This window comes from Drosophila montana, unplaced genomic scaffold (genome assembly GCF_035044405.1).
Source record: "Drosophila montana isolate Dmon_TW-CO22-7 unplaced genomic scaffold, ASM3504440v1 contig_896_1, whole genome shotgun sequence".
In the NCBI taxonomy this organism is placed as follows: Eukaryota; Metazoa; Arthropoda; class Insecta; order Diptera; family Drosophilidae; genus Drosophila; species Drosophila montana.
This window is the reverse complement of record NW_026999182.1, coordinates 402,330-416,701: the sequence shown is the minus strand read 5'-3', so window position 1 is coordinate 416,701 and position 14,372 is coordinate 402,330. Positions and strand designations below refer to the sequence as shown.

Below are 14,372 nucleotides of genomic sequence, written 5' to 3'. Positions count from 1 at the left end.
GACAGACCTTGGCTATATCGTTTAGGCTATTCCTACTGATCAAGAATGTATATGGTTAATGGGTTCTACGATGATTTCTCCAATACGTTATACACCTAAAATTACATATACCCTTTGCGAGGCCATAACAAAAATTCAAGCGAAAATATTGCTTAAAGTGCACATTGGCACACCCCAAGGGGTTGCACATTTCTTTACTTTACACAAAATATTATATAGTATTAAATAATTACCACAAGCTAATTATCATTATTAGTCATATCAGTGTGTGTGTGTGTGTGTGTATGCAGGTGTGCGCGAATGTGTGTGTGCGTGTGACTTTTAAAATAAACACTGCATAATGTTAAGAAAAATATACAATTGGCTTAGTTTTTTTTTCTTTTTTTTAAATATAACAAGAAATAAAATATCAACTAGTTTACATACAGCTACAGCTACACCTGTATACACACGCACATACAGTTCACACAGAATTGGCATTAGAAAATAATTAACATTAGAAAACACACTCGTTTTGCATAAGATTTTTCAAACACTCACACGCACACACGCTGCTCGTATATCCATTAACAATTCACATAATCATAGTAATTATATAGTATATATATGTATATATAAGACATGACGATCTGACGTTCTTAGTTAGCGTTTTAGTTTAAATATACATAAATAAGCGTTAATGCTATTCAATTAATCCGTACAAAATACATACACAATTGTCATAAATACAGTACAATACAAGCAGAATTAAACAATTACACAAAATAAAACAAGAGTTTTCAACGCTTTTCGCCTTTTTGCATTTACCCCTTACCCCGGCCCGCCCCGAACCCGTTAACGTTCCCGTACACCCCCAACCATTTGCCCCAATCGACTAATTGACATATCGACGACATTCCATTAATCCGCAATGGCCGTGTAGGGCAAACTGCTGTGCTTGGGCTTCGTTTTATTGATGAACACCTTGATGGCGCCATTGAAATCGGCACTGACCAGCACATAGCCACAGCCCTTCTTATGCTGCTCCACCAACGGATCCGGCTGATTGTTAACCATCTGTGGAAAGGAAAGAGAGAGAAAACGAGACGAGTTATTAGGCAATTACAATAGGAAAGGTCAACCTGCATAATAGTTTTCTACAGGGTGTTTCAAGCTTTGAGCAAGGTTAAAGAATCGATACTGGCTGGGCTTGCTAGCTGCTTTGAATCTTTCAGATTATATTTTATAATAATGGACAAAGGAAATATCTTCCTACTTAAATATAACAACATATAAAGTTTTGACTTATCATTATAGATCAAATTTCTATACTCACTAAAATATATAAGCCTTAGGTATTTGCCCTATTGGGCTGGAATTATTCATTCTTATAAGAATACCATTGCCAACTTATATAACTATAAAATTAACAGATCCTTCTGGTATTTTTAAATTATTATATACGAACTGAATGGTAAGTTTTTATAAGAAGATTTAAGTTATTCTCAAAATTCTAAAAGTAGGCATATTTGTAAACTATTGCAGGATTTCGTAATAAAAGATTGATCATATCTAATTATTCTGATAGGGACATAAGGGAATAGAAACAGTTTACATTGTAAAAGAAGAAAAAGATAGATCCATATCTAAAAGTACTTTAAAGTTTTTCCAATATTCACCTTATCATTCGAAATTTCATCCGGATCCGGTTTTATAATGGCCTCCGGATGTGGCGCAAATATGGCACAGGTGACAGTGGCATTATGCGCTTTGATGCCCTCCCAAAAATCACTGCGATCACGACGAACCTATTCAAAGAAACAAAAGAGAACTAGTTTAAGCAAAACCAATAGAACATCAAGCACATGCTTAGCTTACCGAGCTCAGCTTGGAGTAGTCGTGATTCGTTTTCCATATGTAGATGCATTGGTTCTCAGAACCGGCTATAATGTATTTGCCATCATGGCTGAACGAGCCTTTAATCTGCGAGGATACGTTCAGGTAGCCCTTATACTTGCACGACAAGTTCAGATCGCGCAGATCGTACAGACGCACACGACTATCGTTGGAGGTGACCAGAATTTTATCCTCGCCCGGCATGGGCTCAATGCCGCTGATCTTGCGACCAATGCGGTTCTTGCCGCGCGTGGAACGCACATGGATTTGAGTGTGATACTTCAGCTGATCCGTGTTGTAGAAGATGCAGCGTCCATCGTAGCTGCCCACCACAGCAAATTGTCCGTTCTGACAGAAATTGGCCGCTGTGATGAGCTTTGTCTGGCCATCGACCTCGTTCCAGAGCGCCACCTTCTTGTCGGGTATGTTCCACAGACGCAGTTTTCCGTCCAAGCTGCCGCTCAAAAAGTACCGATCATCGCGCGGATGAAACGCAATTGCAGTGACGAAATCAATATGCTGGAAGCAGCAAAGGCATTCCTTTCGTGAGATATGCCAGAGGCGCACGGTCTTATCCATGCTGCTGGATAAAATGAAATAGTTCTTGGACCAGCTGACATCGAGCAGATCCGAGGTGTGACCATTGTATGTGCAAAAGGGCTTCGGCATAAATGGACCCGTGCACTTCTCGGCGGCGGTGGCCATGGCAATGGCCTCCTCAGCTGAATGCTGCGACACCAGCGACTCCTGCGATGGCGTTGGCGACGACTTTTGATCCGCGTTGTATTTGTTGCGCATGTCCTGCAAAGGGAATTAGTTAGATAGTAGCTTGAAGTATGACTTGAATATGTGATCCGACTTACCTGAAAGTATGGATAGGCATCTTTTAGCACCCAAATCCGCAGCACCTTGTCCTGCCCTGCGGTGGCCAGCAAGCGTCCACAGGAGCTGAATTTCATGCACCACACGGCGCTAGTATCCTCGCCGCTCAGATCCTGTACATGCTGCAGTTTGGTGAACTCATAAGGGCCCTTGTTGGAGGAGGATGCCTTGATTTTAATATTCTGTTCGGGATTCATGGCATCCACAATATCAGCCACGTCTTCCTTGTGGCGCGCATGAGACACCTCCGACGCAATGGACTTGGCCTTGTCCACCGTTTTGCGCATGGTGCTACCAAAGAATCGTTTAATGCGTGCCGTTTTCTTTTTCAGACGACTGCCATCCTCCGTTTCCAGCTCTTCCTCATCCGGCTGCTGGCCCTCAATACTAGGCGGTATACCAATCACGCTCTCCTCATCTGACTCCTTTTGTATAACCTCCAGATGCGAAGTTAACTTCAGTATATGCAGCGAGAGCGGATTCCAGCCCTCAGGCACTGGCGGTGAACGCACTTCGGATAACGGCATATTCTCGCCCGTATCCAGATTCTTGACAGGAACTTGCTCGAGTATCTCAAAGTCAGTCAGCTGCTTGCCCGAATTGGTTCGTGTGCGCACATAAATGTTCATCTGCCTCAGGACATCCTCATCACCAGCGGATTTACGGCGCTCCTTCTCATTGGTGCCCCTATATAAGGCCGTATAGCTATGGATTGAGACAGATACATAAGTATAGGCTCTTAAGAAAAAGTTTCAGGCAGCTGTCTGAATGAACTTTAGCGATAAGTGACTAGCAATAAATTATAATACAAAAAGAGGAAAATATTTAACTAACTTTAGGAACATTCTCCAAGTCTTGTACATTATGAATAGATCATAAGGATTGCTGCGAAGAAATCTCGAAACATATTTAATAACTTTCACTTAATTTAAACTAAAGTTCATTTTCAACGCCTTCATATTGCTAAGGAATGGGCGAGCTTAACAAATTCATTATAATAATAATTTACAAAAGCTAAGAATTTGTATTTAACTATATATAATTTCTTTGTTTCAGCTTATCTAATACAAAATGCATATAAGCAATATATGGAAAAGAATTTTTAGAAAATTTGGTTTTAAATCCTTTTGTCTATTCTATTATCTAACATCTAATGTACCTATTCAATATAGTGAGTATCCTTTAGTTTAATATAATCTCCTTTTCTATGATGTCTACTCTATTTGTGCTTATCTGGTGGTACCTTAAAAGTTATATCTATAAGGTAATTTAGATGCATATACGAATTCCTCCATTATTATCGCTTATATTTCAGGGTCTTACATAAACCAATGCTCGCCCATTCCCTCACTTAATACACCTCTTAATATATATACACCCTTACGTACCGTGTGGCACTGCCCAAGCTATTAGAACCGCTGCCCGCCAGCTTGGGTCGACAAGCACTCTCCATGAGCATTTTCTCGATGCGCTCAATTTCATCCTGCGATGGTCCTTGAGCTTTATTGCTCGCCTCATCGCGCGGCTTAACCACATAGCCGCCTTGTATGGCCTTGAACAGATTAAGACCCTGATTAGGGTCAATTGAACTGCGAGAACAAACGAGTATTAGCCAAAATACTATCTAAATAAGTTGTGGCACCTTACCTGACGCGACCCGGGGCAGAGTTGCTCTTGGCCGAGTTCGACGGACTTGGTTTCGAGTAGACAGACGTGACGCTGTTGCCCAACGAATGCGACGGCTTCATCACAATGCTTGCAGTAGACACGGGTCGCACATGACACGAATGACTCGTGGCGGCTATTTGCGCCAACGATGAGGGGGTCGTGGTCGCTGTTGACGCCGAGGCGGACACAATTGTGTTGGTTGAGGAGCAGGTTAGCGTATTATTAGACGCTCGCGCGCTGACATCGTTTAGCGAGCTCTCGAACTGTTTGACAATGTCGTCGCGCAGCTGCTGCTGCACATCCCGCACGCTCTGCACGGAGCGTGTATCACTATCGGTATCCTCCGCGTCCGCTGCTGGCAGTCGCATACCCTCGTTCATGTTGAAATGCTCCGAGCTGCTGCTGGAGAATTTGCGTGATTTTTTCTTGCGTCGTGGCGGCGCTATTGGTCCGCTGGATGTAATTGAGTCTGTGGTTTTGGAGTGCGCCAACTTTGTACTGGCGATTACATCCGGCTCCTGCAAAATCTGTGGAGGAGTTGCTGTTGCAGTGGCAACGGCAATGGCCGTGCCCTGCTTTGCTGCTGTTGCTGTTATTGCCGCGGCAACTGTTGTGGCTGTGGACATCGCCATGGTCGTGGTAATGGGTGGCGGCGTCTGGCGTTGTTGTAGTTGTTGTTGCTGTAGCTGATGCTGCTGCTGTTGTTGTTGCTGTTGTTGTTGCTGTTGTTGTTGCTGCTGCTGTTGCAGCTGCTGCTGCTGGGCGTTCATTGAGGCCAGCGATTCACGATCAACGCTGATTGCTGTGTGATTACGAATAAATGTTGTGATGTGAGTGTATTCAGAATGCTTGCTAAGTGCGTTTTGAAACTCACCTGACGGATCAATACTCCCCGCCAAAATGCGACCCACGCGGCCCAATGATGTCATACTCTGTATACTCATCGTATCGCTCTCAATGACCTTAAACGGATGCGTGGGTCGATTGGTAAAAACGCCGTCCATGGAGCTGTTCTGTGGTCAGATAAACAATGTTCAAATTAGCCAAAACTTAATTGGGAGACACAACAAAAACCACAGCAAAACTCGCTTAAGCTGCGCTTTTCCCATAGATAATATAGATAATAGCTAATAATGCTACAACTTAATGTGATAAATAGTTTTAGTACCTGAGAATCAGGTGTGAGGGTATTTCCTGGATTATCATCTTCATCATGGTTCATGCATTTACGTAGTTCTTGAAAGCGTTGTCTACCAGACTATACGGCACGATATACATATATTTAATTGATTTTTATTTATATATACATAATAAATGTATACATTTTTGAGTTCAAGTTCGTGTTCATATATTCCATGGGTGTTTAACAATTAATTTATATATATGTATATATATAAATGTTTATTGTATTTTATTTATGTTGTTTATATACGAAATGCGCATAAAATATGAAATTAAAGAGCAAATATGTTTACAAGAAATTAACAAATATGTAAATAAAAAAATATGTTTTATTTTTGAGCGAGTTCAGCTAGGGAAGAAGCATCTTTAGGCTAGTCGCGGCTACAAATGGGCCACAAATTATGTGTATTTATTATCAACATTTGCAGAGCACTCGACGATGTCAAATAACAGATAGTACTCTGCCCCTTTATCCTCTAGCCCTGACAATTCAATGAAATATGAATGAAAGCGTGCTGCCGCGCGTTACAGATATTTAATGGGTCAAGTCAATTATCAGAGAAAAAAATATATATAATATAAATTTAATAAACAAATAGTAAACCTGATAAAAGGCCAAAGCAACAGTTATTATCAGCAATTATTGTGATGGCGACGGCAAACCTTTGATAATTATGGCGTTTAACGGCGCTTGGCAATAATAAAAATTATTCAATAAAATGAGTAATGCAAGCTATTTAATTATAATAATTATATAAGTACTTTACGATTGTCAGGGCATAAATTAAATTCATTTACATGTTGTCAGGCGGGCAATAATACAAATTCGTAGACAAAGCAGAAAGTCAACAAGTTGAAATGAAAATATTTGTGAAATCAACAAAATGCCTTAATAAATGTTTATGTTTATGTATATATAAACGAGGTATGCTACAAGAATAGCTATGTATATATGTATAAAACTATTTGTGCTAACTGATTGATGAATGGCCCAAAGCATTAGAGTTGACAGCGGATATTTTCTGAAAATCCACTTGCATGAGTGGGAAATGGATGATTTGGAACATCCGAACAACTCCCTAAGTAGCATAGATACTGGCACTGAACTATCCACACAGTATTGCTTAATTATGCTCATTTTGTACTCAGAACATAAGGAACACAGGTGCATATCATAAAGTATGTCAAATCATAATATATTTTAGAAATGGCAAACTCTTCGAGCAGCCCTCGCTTTATCTATGTATATATACCTGACCGACCGCTGATGACAATCTGCAGCAAACCTTAAACAAAGCGACGCGCTTCAGAGGGGCGCATACATGAATTATAAAAACAAATAAGGCCAAATGCGGTGCTCGTCGAGTAATAGAGAAAACCATATGACCAGGCAGACCATATGGGTAACAGGCGGGGAGCTAGCAGACGGAAAGGCAAATTAATTTGCTGTTTTGCTTGGATTGTATTTTTGTTTTTTTTTTGTGTTTTTGGGGAATCGCAGTGAAATCGGCGCATTGAAATTTGCATTGCTTTTTTATTTTTGCGCACAGTGGGCAATCCGAGCAACACAGGGAAAACGCGAAACGTGCTAAGAATTTGGGATTGCTGGCAATGCAATGGGGGCAACTCTTGAGAGGAATTCGTATGGTAACTGAAAAACACAACATAACATTTGTATTTTAAGGCATGCAATCAAATCAAAGCTAAAAATTGAACGCACACACACGCAGACACGCGCACACACACACAGAGCCACGCCTTCTTACCACGCCCTTCAATGGCTTTGGCTCCACGAAAATGCCCGCGGCTGCAGCTGCAGCGGCAGCAGCCGCATCCTGTTGCTTAAGGCGCGCGCCTAGACTGTTTGTGGGACTGCGGGTGGCTGGCGTGTTGGCGCCAATGGGTGTTGCATCGCTGTCCGAGGAGGCTGCCGCATTTACATGCACCGCTGGCTCCGGAAAGATGAATTCCTGTGCGCATTCCGGCGGCAATTTACGACTGCAAAAGAAAATAATATGCGTGTCATAAGGGTGAGTCACTGTATTAGGTGGGGGGGTCGGGGGCTGCTCGGCACCACCTACCAAAGCGTTGAGGCGCGATTGGGTGTTGTGTCTTCGGCATCGAAAAATTCCTCAGAGCTGTCCGAGTCCGTTTCCAGTTTGCTCATTTTGTGTATGCTGTGCGTGAATTACCTAACGCACTTTCCGTTTCGTTTATTTTATGAATATGCAAATTGACCAAATTATGTTTTTTGTGTTGTTTTTGTGTTGTTGCTGCAGAGCTACTGGTTCGGGTTGTTGTTGCTTCTGCGGCTCTTAGTTACTGTTGTGAATCATCTCCTGGTGCTGCGTTAGCGCAACAATCAGCTTAATTAACATATTGCACACATTTCGATTTTAAATATATTACTACAAATTTAATAATTGCTAATTTAGTTTTACGCCCGAGAAAAGGTCTGTTCTGTTGCATTGACTATTTAGATGTGTTGAAAAGCGCACTAAATTCCACAGAGTTTAGTGATGCCACCTAGTATTTCACCGTTTCTTATCGATAAGTGGCTGTGAATGGCAATTGCAATGGGTAGAAGAAGCAAGTTATCGGTTTCCCGCCAAAAATCTTTAAGCGAAAAGTTGTTTACTAAACGCAACTGAAAAAATAATAGTTTATAACTTATACAGGGGCTAACAAAATGGACGCTGAACTCAAACAGCAATTTGATGAGATGGGCGTGGAGCCCAGTGATGCCGTTTTGGAGAAATGCATAGAACTGGCTCTCACATACAGCATTCACGATGCCACCGAATTTGTGGAGCAATGGATGGCTTTCAGTTTGTCGCATCTGCACGGTGATGATCCGACGCCTGCCAATCTTGGCGAATTCGAGCGCAAGGTGCTCCAAGTGAAGCGTGAAAAAGTTGGTACAACAAAGTTAACACATCACACCAAATCCCAACCGTCTGCATTGGAAAGCAGTTCTCTGGCCACCTACGGCCTGATAGAAGATGATCCTATGATGGATGATTATGTAGGCGACTCTATGTCCACACAGCCGGTCACGCCGAAAGCCCGTAATGAACGTGCTCGAACTTCAATAATGAAGAGTGGCATGGTCTTCAGTCCCGCCAGCTACACGCCACAGTCGGCAAAGAGGACTCCGGCTGCGAGCACAACAACCTCAACTGGAAAGCCCGGTGACATAGTCGACACATTTGGTCATCCCAAGCTGTTAGCTGGCTGCACATGGCAATCCCAAATGGAGCAACCCTTGCCCGTAACCCAGATGTTGCTCCACAATAACGCACCTTTGACAGTCGCCAATCTTAGGTACATGAACGACCTGCTCTACGACAGATGTGATGACTTGCATGATCGCTTAGTAGATATTGGCCAGGCTCTTGTAGACAAGAAGCTGGGCGCTAAGGGTGCCGCCGAGTGCAGCTGGTATCCACAGGATAGACACACGCTGGACGCACTGCACGTACTGCATGCCGTGGGCATGATACATTCCGATGATGATGGCCCACTGGATGCTCATTCCGCGCTGCTGGCCGTGCTAAATACAGATGATAAGTGCCTGGCCTTAAACTTCTCGCAGATCAAGTCGGCCAGCATATTTCCGGGTCAGGTTGTGCTGGCTAAAGGTTTCATACCGCGTGGAGATACCTTCGTGGTGGAGGAGATTTACACAGATCGCAAGCTGACGCCGCCGCCGCCACTGAAAGTTGATCGCGATGTGCAGTTTGTGGTCGCAGCTGGACCGTACACCCACAATACGGATCTGTTCTATGATCCACTACACGAACTGCTCAAATACCTTAAGGAGCACAGGCCCAACGTGCTGCTGCTGACGGGTCCTTTTGTGGACGCCGAGCACAAGCTTGTCGGAGATCTGGCCGAGACCTTTGATTCCTTCTTCGAAAAGATGATTGCTGGCATTATGGACGTGGTGGGCAGCAGCACCACAGTACTGCTGGTCAGTTGTCAAAGGGATGCAATGGCCCCAGCGGTTTATCCCACGCCATCACTAACGCTGCGGAAAACATATCCAAATCTGCATATGCTGCCGGATCCCTCGCTGGTTGATCTGGATGGAGTCACGCTGGGCGTCAGTTCAACGGATGTGCTGGACCATCTGCTGAGCCATGAATTTGCGGCAAATGCGGGCGAGCGCATGCATCGCGCCATCAATCATCTATTCAATCAGGGCTCCTTTTATCCGATGTGCCCGCCGGCGGATGAGAACATGTCTTACGACTCGCAGCTGGCCCAGAAATATGCACAGCTTAAGCAGCTGCCCAATGTGCTCATCCTGCCCAGCGATCAGCGGCACTTTATACGCCTGGTCAACGATTGTCTGGTCATCAATCCGGGTCGCTTGTCGGACAATAAAGGCGGCACCTTTGCCCGTTTTCTGGTCACGCCCACAGCGCCCACGGCCACATCAAAGCCCAACATGTTCAATAGTGTCGTCTGTCAAGTTCAACGTATTTAAGTTAATAAACTAACCAATTCTGATTCATTATAAAGATGGTATTATTGTTATGAAACATCTACGATCTCTTTAAGTATATGTATGTTATATATACAAGATCAGGATGATACACAAAGTGCCCCAGATTGTAAGATGAAATTTAGTACGTCCTAGTATGTTTGTCGAAGTTAAGCGGATCGAATCGCTTTGTCATATAGCACACAGTAAAATCATAACATTGAAGTACTGTATCATATGGCTTGTACAGAAAAAATCGGCAATTTCATTTTTGAATAAGGGTTTTCCGAAAAAAACGTAAATTTGGACTACGATTACAACTAATAGAAAATTACATTTAATGCCTTTATGTGGCAAAGATCTTCAAATATATATCGTACTGTGCCTATTTTGTGTCTTGTTTTTTAAAGCGTTTATTCATTTAGGTTTTTGTCGTTTACAGCTAACAGTAGGAAATGATTTCTAAACGTATTACATATAATCGTATTGTACTCTCTATACTCTACAAATCATGTGTGGGTGTCTGCGTATTTCACCATATCGAACTCAATTCGAAACGTACCGAAATACTCTGACATAAAACTAAAAACTTTATTGTATATATTTTAACTATACAAAAAATACTGCATGAAATCGTTTACAATATGATCTAAGCAAAACTGACCGATCTCTCAGTTTGCAGATATATAATTCCTGTTTTATTTTGTTTTAAGTAACTGCGCGCCATATTTGTTTAAGTAAATTCTGGCCGCCGTTTTGATTGCGTCGCCCCCGCCCTGGTCTTGGTTTCGTGGAGCTGCCAACTACGACCGCCACGGCGGCCGTCCAACAACTCCCGCCGGCTGCGCTCCATTCCTAAGCGGCCTGCGTTTAGTTGTTGGGCTCCTGCTTGTATTGTTATTGCCGATTATTGACGCCATCGGGATTGTGCAGACTACCGCCGGGTACACTGCCCATGCTGTGCTCCATATTCTTGACGACCACATAGTTTGTCATGTGATTGATGGCCTCGTCCTGCAGCCGCTCCGGCCAGCGTCTCATATAGGATTTAATAAAATCAGCGAACGCGTCCACCTTGTCGGGCGTGCTTTTGTGTGTGTCAACAATGTTTTTGACAATGTCCACAAATTTGTCATAGTCTTCGTGGGATTTTTTGATTTTATTGTAGTTGGGCACACCGCCATTGGTATTACCGCCGGGACCGGCACCACTGGCGCCAGCCGCATTCTGCATTTGTTGCTCCATGTTGCTGTCGGCGAGGCGTGCCGAAGCAGCGGCCGCAACAGCTGCCACCGCCGCCGACGAGGCCATAAAATTGTCCACATTGCCGGCATTGGGTGGCGGCTGGGAGTGGTCCATAAAGTGGCGATGCATGCCGTACTCCGTTCTGCAAGGATAGCCGATTAATCTTGGTAAACATGTGTGTACACTATAATTATAATTTGTACTTGTAGAACCCCTCCGTGTTGTTGCTGTTGAACTCTTGCTGAGACATTGGATTTTTCCAAACTGGTGACTCGGATGTAGATGGTAAGCTGCTGGCATTCGAGGTGCTCGTCATGCGTTTATCTCTGTGTATAAATTCGAATTAGGCTGGCATATTTTGGCTGTTGTATTTTGCGGTACTCACTTGTAACCCGTGTGAGCAGCCAAACTCTTAAACACATCATCCACTTGGCTGTAGAATTTCCACGTGCTAATGATGCCCGTTGTCTCGAATGTCTTCTGCTCTTGTCTATAACGCTGTGTAAGATTATTCACCTTAAAGTGTACTTCCAGCGCGGTAACGGGTACGCCAAGACCCGTCAACTAAAAAAAAAACGAGAGAGATTAGAGATTATCAAAGGAACTTTTTAACATGATCTAATAGTAGATAGGGGCATTACCATAGAAAATCAAATAAATGATAATTGATTCGATTTAGAATATTATGATTTTCCTTTGAAGGTATCTTAAATATATGTAAACTTACTTGCTTTGCCATAGCCACATAAAGGTGTCCATTTCGTTTGATTGTGCGCAATTCATAGGCGCAAACTTTCCATAGTTTAATTAGCTCTAATACTCCACTATCCTCCCATTGTCGGCGCTTTTTGTTGAATTTTTCATACTGTCCATGGGGCAGGGGAATATCAGGATTAGAAATATTGAATATGAATTAATTCGCATTGCATACTTACAGGCATTTCACATGGGTCTCACTCGCCACAAACAGTTGCCCAACAAAATTCGGCTGACAATTGGAGCTAGACATGGAGCGCGCTAATTAATATGGAAACATAATTGCACCTCAGAGCCGCACCTAAAATATTAAGATCGATTTATAATTATACACATTGTTTGCAGACCGTGAATATGTATGGGATATGAGAATGCATCTTAAGTAGATCTACATAAGGTTCATATTTAATACAGATAGAAACATAATGATTCGGGAAACCAAGAGAAATATAACTATATTAAGCTTCAGACACATATAACTTCATTAACCTTCCTGCAATCCCTACAATATTGAAAAGAAAACCAAAATCGCCCATGGCAATCTTAAGATATTATGGGCTATGATGTTTGGGGGATGTGATCTAGTTGCAATATATATTTATGTTCACAACTAATAATTATCCGATATGGTGAATACCGGTTAGTACAGTTAGGCTATAAACCATATATTAAAGGAAAGATAGGTGGGGTATATCACAGCAAAACACTCAAGTCTCTATTTAGTTTTGGCTTTACACAGAAGGAAGCACTTTAAGGAAATATTTTCAGTTAATTAAAAATATCAATCAATATCCATACATTTTTCATGCATTAAGTAATTGGTTTTCCAGAATTTGTTTCACTGTTGAAATCACAACGCGAGGATATTTTAGGTATAGGGTATTATTGTCATTTAACTTTTAATAGACAAACTGTCAATTTAAAGCAATTGCGCACTTTCTTATGGTAACATATGTTTACTTTAAGCGCGCACACCTGACGGAGTCCAAGCACCCCCTCTACTCGCCTTTCCACATAAATTATAAAGAAAGGTTTCAGGTACTTTACATGTTAATGTAACCATGAGGCTAACCGATGGATTCATTTGAATTAAAGAGAATAACTCGTAGCACCTGTTTGATTAATAATGATTCAAATACTTTTACGATCCAGTGATAACTAGGATTTAAACATCGATGTTTTTATATACATATTTGCATTTGGAAATTTTGCACATTAGAGCACAAAAAATCTGGCTGCGCTCTAAATTTGCACACACACATATGCTCACGGTAAACATGCTCATAATTAACAGTTTTAGATTATCATTAAGCTGTAAATTCACCGGTACATAAACATGCTGGCTCACACACACTCACATGCTATGTTGAATGCTGGTAAACAAAAGACAAAATGCAAGGTGTAAATTGCACGCGCAGCGGGCACGAGACAACAAACACGAAGAAACTAACGCGACGACGACTCAAGTTGTACTGAAGCGGTATTTCAAGTATACAAAAGCTGCGGCCAGGGCAAATGAAGATGCTACAACAACAACAAGAACGACGACGACGTCGACAGCTAAACTGGCGTCGACGTCGCCGCTACATTGGCACTTGCTGGTCCACAGTTGATGGGGCCAGCAGTAAAAAAAAACAACAGCAACTACATTTTGTTGTTGGCCGTGGGGACAAGAGATGGTAAGTTTTCTTGAATACACACACGCGTACTACAATATTTTTTCCCTTTGCGAGGAATGAAGATACACACACACATACACACATGCACAGGTACATACTTTTCCTTCGATTGTGGCAAACGCGATTTCGATGCTCATGAGGCGAGCATGAGCAATAGCGGGCGCGCGAGCACAGTTACAATAACAAGCCCAACACAAGCGAACGCAAAACTTAATAATAAGTTAAATAATTAAATTTTAATTATGTTTAAGCACACACACGAAAAACGTAGTTAGCAGCTCAGCTCGAGATATTTACCAACACTAATGATGGCAGAACACGGCACGGCCATAATGATGTTGTACAAGCGAGACAGCAACAGCGCGCGCAACATGGTGTGAGAGGTGCAGCTAGTGTGTTTCGTGTTCTCGGCGTTGCCAACCTGGTTATAAATTGTGCACCAAATTTAAAATATTATTTGTGGACATGCTAAAATGCGCCAAGTTTCTGTTTAAATCTGAAACAATATGCCAATCAGACTTGTATGCTTTTATCAAACATATGGCGTAGCCACGCCCACTGCAAGCTTAAATGAGTAATGGTTTTAGCGATGCGCT

At 42.3% G+C, this 14,372-nt stretch overlaps 3 protein-coding genes across 4 annotated transcripts; 1 reads left to right on the top strand and 2 right to left on the bottom strand.

Annotated features, from left to right (window-relative positions):
- Nucleotides 1-152: 152 nt before the first annotated feature.
- LOC135440199 (WD repeat-containing protein 44) lies at nt 153-8,090 on the bottom strand. Its single transcript, XM_064699242.1, has 10 exons — nt 7,689-8,090; nt 7,374-7,605; nt 5,594-5,683; nt 5,300-5,438; nt 4,405-5,227; nt 4,146-4,346; nt 2,739-3,462; nt 1,858-2,676; nt 1,659-1,787; nt 153-1,056 (listed from the first exon to the last, which is right to left on the bottom strand). The coding sequence occupies exons 1-10, from the start codon at nt 7,772-7,774 to the stop codon at nt 901-903; spliced, it is 3,399 nt and encodes a 1,132-aa protein (XP_064555312.1). The 5' UTR covers nt 7,775-8,090; the 3' UTR covers nt 153-900.
- Nucleotides 8,091-8,198: 108 nt separating this feature from the next.
- On the top strand, nt 8,199-10,329 carry DNApol-alpha73 (DNA polymerase alpha subunit B). Its single transcript, XM_064699244.1, has one exon. It carries the CDS (start codon nt 8,297-8,299, stop codon nt 10,097-10,099), a length of 1,803 nt encoding a protein of 600 aa, XP_064555314.1. The 5' UTR covers nt 8,199-8,296; the 3' UTR covers nt 10,100-10,329.
- Nucleotides 10,330-10,663: 334 nt separating this feature from the next.
- Nucleotides 10,664-14,028, bottom strand: LOC135440204 (uncharacterized). Of its 2 annotated transcripts, none has more exons than XM_064699246.1 (6): nt 13,875-14,028; nt 12,277-12,398; nt 12,069-12,206; nt 11,727-11,905; nt 11,545-11,667; nt 10,664-11,483 (listed from the first exon to the last, which is right to left on the bottom strand). In XM_064699246.1, the coding sequence occupies exons 2-6, from the start codon at nt 12,280-12,282 to the stop codon at nt 10,994-10,996; spliced, it is 936 nt and encodes a 311-aa protein (XP_064555316.1). In that variant the 5' UTR covers nt 12,283-12,398; nt 13,875-14,028; the 3' UTR covers nt 10,664-10,993. The 2 variants fall into 2 exon arrangements, with proteins under 2 accessions (XP_064555316.1, XP_064555317.1); XM_064699247.1 differs by lacking the exon at nt 13,875-14,028 and adding an exon at nt 13,456-13,593.
- Between the last annotated feature and the right edge of the window lie 344 nt (nt 14,029-14,372).

What these genes read in the sequence shown, in the direction of transcription:
- LOC135440199 (XM_064699242.1), bottom strand. Translation starts at nt 7,774, where the DNA reads ATGAGCAAACTGGAAACGGACTCGGACAGCTCTGAGGAATTTTTCGAT. An exon ending in TCTGCCCCGGGTCGCGTCAG is followed by an intron (nt 4,347 to 4,404) that starts GTAAGGTGCCAC and finishes TTGTTCTCGCAG; the next exon opens with TTCAATTGACCCTAATCAGG. An exon ending in ACTACTCCAAGCTGAGCTCG is followed by an intron (nt 1,788 to 1,857) that starts GTAAGCTAAGCA and finishes TTCTTTGAATAG; the next exon opens with GTTCGTCGTGATCGCAGTGA.
- DNApol-alpha73 (XM_064699244.1), top strand. Translation starts at nt 8,297, where the DNA reads ATGGACGCTGAACTCAAACAGCAATTTGATGAGATGGGCGTGGAGCCC.
- LOC135440204 (XM_064699246.1), bottom strand. An exon ending in ATGTGGCTATGGCAAAGCAA is followed by an intron (nt 11,906 to 12,068) that starts GTAAGTTTACAT and finishes TTTTTTTTTTAG; the next exon opens with TTGACGGGTCTTGGCGTACC. An exon ending in AACACGGAGGGGTTCTACAA is followed by an intron (nt 11,484 to 11,544) that starts GTACAAATTATA and finishes CTATCCTTGCAG; the next exon opens with AACGGAGTACGGCATGCATC.